General features: G+C 39.4%; 3 protein-coding genes across 4 annotated transcripts in view; 1 reads left to right on the plus strand and 2 right to left on the minus strand.

The window, feature by feature from the left end:
- Nucleotides 1-293: 293 nt before the first annotated feature.
- Nucleotides 294-1,247, minus strand: LOC131880490 (U-scoloptoxin(01)-Cw1a-like). Its single transcript, XM_059227149.1, has one exon. It carries the CDS (start codon nt 852-854, stop codon nt 462-464), a length of 393 nt encoding a protein of 130 aa, XP_059083132.1. The 5' UTR covers nt 855-1,247; the 3' UTR covers nt 294-461.
- Nucleotides 1,248-3,136: 1,889 nt separating this feature from the next.
- Nucleotides 3,137-7,626, plus strand: part of LOC131880759 (uncharacterized) — a 19,956-nt gene continuing 15,466 nt past the window's right edge. Inside the window, exons 1-2 of one of the 2 annotated variants that reach the window (XM_059227455.1) lie at nt 3,137-3,301; nt 4,544-4,669. The gene's annotated coding sequence lies outside the window, so the exon portion shown is untranslated. The remainder of the gene's footprint in view (nt 3,302-4,543; nt 4,670-7,626) is intronic. The other variant, XM_059227454.1, reaches the window with a different exon arrangement.
- Nucleotides 3,865-4,547, minus strand: LOC131880760 (U-scoloptoxin(01)-Cw1a-like). The gene has a single exon (XM_059227457.1). It carries the CDS (start codon nt 4,421-4,423, stop codon nt 4,016-4,018), a length of 408 nt encoding a protein of 135 aa, XP_059083440.1. The 5' UTR covers nt 4,424-4,547; the 3' UTR covers nt 3,865-4,015.

Below are 7,626 nucleotides of genomic sequence, written 5' to 3' on the forward strand. Positions count from 1 at the left end.
ATATTGATTTACCACCAAATGAAACCATTCAATTATATTTGCCATTCAGAAAACCAATATCAGACAAACCTGGTAGATATTCAAGTTCCTAGAGTTTCTTTCAGATTAGAAGTGCTTAAAGTCCTAATTTGAATTGACCCAATTCGAAGTTGTTTTCCTACTATTACCCAATACAGAGATTCAATACGCAAACCACAGATCAAAGTGATAACAAATATCCAAACCATCACCTATCTCAGATGGATTTTCAAACTCCCAGGCACAATTCAGATGGATCAATAAAGACAAGATGCTTGGGTTTGGAAGTTTTTTATTGAGTATCAAATACAAGTGGTTTAAATAGCAGTGGCTTCTTCAAAACCGAGCGACCGGAGCTCAGTGTTCGAATGGAATGACCATAAACGACGTAGATCCGTATCATTTCAGTTGGCTTTCACTTCACACGAGATCACAATCACAATCTAGTAATCGGGGATCTTGCCGAATTCCACCGTGTTGTAGAGGGAAGCGGCTTGACTGCAAGGGAAGGCATCTTGTTCGTGGTTGCAGGTCAGGGTTTCTTGATCAAAGATGGTTCCATTGCCGCAGATGAACGACCACTGAGCAGTCTCCAAGATGGTGCCAAAGTCATCCTCGATGGGCAAGCAGATATGGAACACTTGGCAGTTGTTATCCACATCAGCATAGTAGCCGTATTGCTGACCTTCACAAGAGAAGGACAAGGACAGAGGCGTGTAGAGAAGGCTCTCGGCCTGGTCGGCGAAAAGGTAGGATTGGTCGTTGGGGGATTGCTGGGGCATGGCCAAGTAGCCAGCCACGCAGGCACTCAAGACAATGGCGATGCTCTTGAACATGTTGGAGGGTAGGTTGGGGAGAGGGTTGGGGAGTAAGGAGGAGGATGGGGGATGGTTGGAGTTGCTGGATGAACTGACGATCTAACCCGTCCACACATGTGCTATTTATAGTGGCTGAGATTGGCATCTTTCGCTCCCACACCGTGTGCGCCTCATCTTCGTTTCTTTATGAAGGCGAAGACGAACAAGGAACCGGTCATGTTGCAAGCGTTACCCGGGTTTAACGCACACACAACTACCTCGATTACTCGGATAAGGAGTACAAACGAAAATCCTGCCTTCGGGCGAATGATGACGCTTTGGTGGCGTCAAATTGTGGCTATTTCATTGCCAATGGAACAAATTTGAAGGGAGAAAAGAAACAACTAGGATAAATGCTGCATCTTGAGGAAAAAAATTGAACCAGGGTGAGATGTTATATAGTACGTGACCACTCATCGTTTTGCGTTTGTTTGCTGAAGCTGCATTATCAAGAATGCCCTTCTGCAATGAGATGAAGTTTCAGGTCCAAAGGCGAACTTAGTTCTGATGGGTTTAAACGAATGATAGCAACTTGATAATTTGTGTTAAAAATTTAGTGTCTAAGCTCATGAATCCACTTACAGATTGAGGAATTCATCCAATGGTTTTCGTTTGTCGTTATGAAGATGTAGATTTGTGTTCCTAAAGTTGGATTAGACTCTAGACTCATCCTAATGGTTTTGCACTTGTCGATTGATCTGGAAATGCATCGTTTTCCGCTTTGAGCTGGGATTTCCAAATTTCAAGATGGACACCATTGGATAAGGGATTCGGCAGGTAAAAGGTTCGGAACAATTTATGATGTCTAGATTCCCACTTTGGGGACAAGCTACACAATTAAATACAGATTTCCTTTGTGTCCCTAAGAACTGCATCCGTAGATTGGGTTTGGTCTAAACCTAATTTAGAGGATCTCCATTTTAAAATCTCTTCTTTGCCCTAAACTTTCAACTTCAAGTCGCAGATATTCCATTAAGTTTGCAATTCCAACAGTACCTACCGACCCGTATCAATTGATGTCAAGTGACTCACGTGTATGCAAAGTCTGAGCTCAATCTAGCCATGCGTATCGTAGCATATACCATTTCGATTAACTTCTTGATATTTAGACATTGCAGAAAATTGACAATGCAATTTTGTCAATAACTTGGAGAGTTTTGTGATTAGTGATTCGCTTTCTGAAGTATTGACTTGGTAAAGCAAAGGAGAAAATCTGATTCGGCAAGCCTGATAGTGCTTCTTGTTTCTCTTTTTTTGTAAAGGAGGAATGGAGACAAACATTACGACCAAGACACACTGTTTCCCAACTGAATTTGCAATCATCCTGTAAGTTGTATTAGAAATTCAAGAAATTGTCTCTTTGACTTGATAAAAAAATGTTCGCCCCAACATGATGGTAATTTGAAATGAATACCGGTTTTCATTTATCAATGGTACACGTTGGGTGGTCAGGTTGTCTACTGGTTTGGATTAAGCTGAAGTTTTAAATTACTTCTCATCCCCAATTGGTCGTCGTTTCAGACGACCTGAATTCAAAATGCTTTGGAGTGTTCTGATTTAAATAATTAACAAGCTTGATAAATACTATAAATAATGTCGATCAAAGTACAAGTCTCATGCCAAAGGTTATGAAAATAATAATAATAATAATAATAATAATAATAATAATAATAATAATAATAATAATAATAATAATAATAATAATAATAATAATAATAATAATAATAATAATAATAATAATAATAATGAATCATTAAACTAAATTAATTTGCATTATTTTTTTATGAATTACTCGCAGATCACTACTTGTAAGCATTCTCATGATAAAGTAGGATATGCCTCAAGATATCAAAATATTTTTTGGCTTTTGTATAGAACACTAAGTGTTGGCAACCCTGAACATTTATCTAAATACCTAACAATTTCTTAATTTAACAAACATGGATAATTCAGTTAAGCCACACTTTGGTAAAAAAAAGGCTACTGGACATCAAAATTGCAATATACATATTCCAAATCTTGTCCTTGATCCCATATTAACCATGTTAAACAAAATACTCTACGTTCCTCTCTGACCGCGTTCTCATGAGTTGAGCCTTTGCGCTTCGCTCGGTCTTTTTTCCTTTCCTTTCATGCTTTGAATGGAGACCCTGATTCCAACGGAGAGGAGATGGGAAGAAAAGAAAAGAGCGCGACTGAAGTAGACCAAGCCAGCCTTTAAGGGTCCTTTCCTAGAGGCCTACTTTAGCGCGCCAATCATGGGATCGCTGTCTGAGACTTCGAGGTTCGTGGCTTTTCATAACATTAGTTCGTTCCTAACGTCCCTCTAAAGTGGATGGGCACAGGAGGACGGTGACTTACTAATGGAGAGTGTTTATCTGAAAAGTGATGAGCACCACTGAATGTAGGGGAAACATCATTATATGGTAAGACCGATCGGGCGTTCAATTTGTCTTCAAACTTATGCTCATAGCTACTGTATTGTCATACAAATCTATGCCATCCACATTATATTATTGATGTGTGAAGGTCATTTACAAATAACAAAAGCTGGCCTATTTTTGTGCCACTTTGTGGTGACCACTTGAAAAAAGAAGAATAAACAATGTGTAAAGTAACTAAACAATATCCCTTGCCGTATTTATGATATAGTTTATACTCTTATTGAGTAAGTTAAGGCCAGCGGTTGTGAAAAGATTCTGGTTCATAGCCAGAAGGCCTAACCAAATCAGCAGGACACTTGGTGCAGTTAGCGCAATATCCTTGCGTGAGAGGAGCTCTCGGTCCGATTCTCTTTCTCAAACTTTCTCAAAGAAACTTCAAAATCATGATCAAAATCATGAATGACATTGGATGTCGGTAAAGTTGAATAAATTGGTGTGATAACTCAACCTTCCCACCTTAATACTCCCAGGGAAAATTAAACATGAAGTAGGGCTGATCTGACTTCACTTTTTTATCTACGCTATTCCAAAAGAAAGAGGAGTTTTGAACATTTTTTATTTAAAAAAAAGTATAACAATTTGGTTTAAACAAGTGACATCTTCACCAGCGACCCGACCTCAGTCTTCCATTGGAATGATGCTCAAGGAACAAAATATAGTGGTTTTCATTCCTTCTGTTCATGTTCATCATTTAACTTAACACAAGATCACAGCCTCCGTTAAGTAATCCGGGATCTTGCCGAACTCAACGAGGTTGTATAAGGAACTGGCCTCGCTGCAAGGAAGGGCATCTTGTTCATGGTTGCAAGTCAGGGTCTGTTGGTCAAAGATGGTTCCATTGCCGCAGATGAACGACCATTGGGCAGTCTCAATGATGGTGCCAAAGTCATCCTCGATGGGCAAGCAGATGTGGAACACTTGGCAGTTGTTATCAGTATCGGCGTAGTAACCGTAGTCGCGGCCTTCACAAGAGAAGAAAAGGGACAAGGGAGTGTAGAGAAGGGTCTCAGCTTGGTCCGGGAATTGGAAGGATTGGGATTCCTGTGGCAAGGCCAAGTAACCAGCGATGCAAGCACTCAAGACGATGACGATGCTCTTGAACATGTTGGAGAGGAGGTTGGGGAAAGGATTGGGGAGTAAGGATGAGGATGGGGGACGAGGAAGGGGTTTAGCGTTGTTGAATGAACTGACGACTGCTTCTCAAAACCTGAGTACTATTTATAGCTATGGTGTTGATTTTTCCAAGCCTACGGGTGCTCGTCTTCGTTTCTTGCCTTGGTCATGGTTGGATTGGTTGACGTGGACGTTGGAGACCGCCTGAAGACATACCACATATACGTGAGATTATGCGTAAGTCTCATATGAAGGTAACTGACGGCAGATCTTGTCACACGTGTCGTCGTGCTCTTTGGGCTCTAGTACATGAGCGATACTGTTGTATCCCATGCAGTACTATGCACACACTATAGCAACGTGGTAGTGAATCGACATTGCCTCGAGGAATGGTCAATTTACCAGTTTTACGATGCTTTGGTGGCAAAGTTGATTCATCTTCCTGAAGTCACTTGCTTTTGGGTTTCGAAAAGAAATGCTCACACCTTGAACACAGCTTTTTTAAGAACCGAAGAACCCTGGAATGTCAAATCTTTTCCTCTTGAAAGGGTCCTCGACAAGCTTAGTAACGTTAGTTGTATGCATTTCAAGCCATTTTCAAGAACGAGGAAACAGTTTCCAACATTTTGAAATTATCCCTATGACCTTATGGCACTCTAAACTTTTTGACTCGCTCTTACCGGTAATCCGTTATTTTTAGATAGAAAGAGTATTGCTGAGGCCAAAAGGACTGCACAAAAACTTTTCTACAGCCAATATTTAATTTAGAAATACTGTCTGATTTTTCGAGACTTTTCCCCCCCATCAAGCAAGCCAAAGTTAACATTGGTACAAACCTGCTGTGCCTCCCCATAACCCTAAAAGTTTTAGCCATTCTGAGCAGCAACATCTTTTTTGTTATATCAATGATTTGGTTTTGACTATCTTCAAGGCCTTTTATTGTTTGGCAGAGGTGAAGCATCTAATTAGAGCACTAATACACTTCAATCTTGCACAGCTAGGTTTATTCTGATATGATAGATGCACTTAATGAGACTTTCTCTTACCTTTTGGCTCTTTGATGTCATTAGGATACTAAAGTAGCAATTACTACGAGAAAAAGGAATGGAAAACAATGATTTGGGTGTGAAAGGATTCATAAGGCATGACAAATCAAAAGAAAATCAGTGAATTTAGTTTGAAGTAATATATTATTTCGGTAAGTGAATTTACAAGTACTAAAAAACAAGTATAAATGGTATCCCTAAAGAAAAATAGCATTCCGGCAGGGTTATCACAAAACTTCTAAGTTGGTTTTTGAAAGATGACGACTTTGATATAGTATATTAGATTTGATACTACGTATACCAATGGTATCTTATTAATCTACCGGTGCTAAACCCGAAGCCCAAATAAGCGAAGACAACTTATTCATTTCTGTTCCTCAACCCTTTGTGCACGTGTTTTATTCCTAAATCGATTATGATGAAAAATAGAGACACTTCTTGAGATCAGGAAATCAAGCTAGTTTAGTTTCTGTCCATGATTTGTAACTTATAGTGAGAAAAAGCAAAAGAGGATTACAGCCTCAAAAACTTAGAAATGAGTTGTAAGGTATATCATGAACTCTATGAATTGTACATCATTGCATCACTAGCAACAAAAATGGCTCTTTTACTGAGTTCCTTAGTTTGAAAAGGCGTCCCAAATAAATCAAGTCAACCTTGGTTCTGAACAAGGGTGACTGCGGCCACTCTGCCCATGATAGTATGTAACAGAAATATAGTGATCAATTCCAAGGTTTGAAGCACTTAGTGAGGTATGCCTAATGATTATCAAACAAGTTTTCCTTCCAATGAATGGGGCTTTATCTCCAAAATAAAAATCAAGCCAAACCAAGAAACCCGGCTGAGAACTTAGCAGCGAGCAAAGCAACTTCAATTCAAGCAACATAACTACGCTTAGCGAGGAAGAAAATAAGACTTTCGTTAAAAGTCGCTCGTTCTTATTTTTAATACCACACCCTGTTGTTCATATCTACACGTGAGAATGCAGTTAAAAAATGGCTAATGCTTCCATTTTAAAACTTTTTGGAAATCAGTTGAGACTGACATAAAAAAGTTCATACGTACTTTTTACCGTAGCACGTGTTATATCATCTCATTGCAGGATTCAACACTCTCTGCGCCTCAAATAGCTACTGACAATTCCACCATTGAAATTCTTTGTTGGTGTGTTGTGCTGGCTGCACTCCTAGAAATGTGTATAAATGAGCTGGAATCACAATGCTCAAGAACCCAATGAGCTAATTGGCTTCTTTTCAAGGGGCTCAAACAGAGATCTAAATGGTGTAACGCAATAATGGGAAACAACCATTGTTGCCTATTTCCAATCACATTATCCTTAGATATTGAATAAAGATCAGATTCTTGCTGGAAGTAAATCCATTTGTAGGGATACATGAACGTGCACAAATGAACGTCGTGCGGAAATGAAAGCCGATCAGTCTCTCATCGTAAATGAGACCCGACGGAGTTGTACACTACAAATGAACGATCTATATACTGGGCAGCTAGCAAGTATGAGTTTACACGGTGTTGTTTTGACCTGACATGGTCGATTCGAATTTTTCAAAACATATTAGACCAAATCTGGCATTGATAAAATTCTTTTGATTTAGGTTATGAGCAGGCATCGGCAAAAAAAAGGCAGAAAAAGGCGCCAAAAATGTAAAAACCTAGGTTTTAGGTATTTTCTACTGATTGGGACAAGATAAATAATCACGGGAGGTTGCAACTAGGGCTGCCAATTTACATTTGCAACGACCTATGGCCATCACTGGTGGAATGTCGTAAACCGCGTACCTCCGTTAGTTGGCCTCAAAAAGTGACCTTGATTTTTCTTCCATCAAACCAGGGTTGCTTTTTTGCTGAACTTAACATCCTCAAGTTGCAATGAAATTGGCTGGTCCTTTCACTTTCCAAGTTTCCTGGCAACCTTGAATTTCAAATTTAATTTGATCTCATCACTAGTCTTCCTCTTTTTCATAGGTCTAAATATGAGTAGCAAACATCTATGTTATTTCATGAACCCCTGGAATATGAACGGGGATGCAAGGGTCAATATCTACAATATCAGAGTCAACTAGGTGCATTATGTTCTCCAAATGGGACTGGTTCCATTTTGTTGCAATCAATTTTTCAAGATTTTACCTT

Source organism: Tigriopus californicus, chromosome 5, assembly GCF_007210705.1.
Source record: "Tigriopus californicus strain San Diego chromosome 5, Tcal_SD_v2.1, whole genome shotgun sequence".
NCBI lineage: Eukaryota > Metazoa > Arthropoda > Copepoda > Harpacticoida > Harpacticidae > Tigriopus > Tigriopus californicus.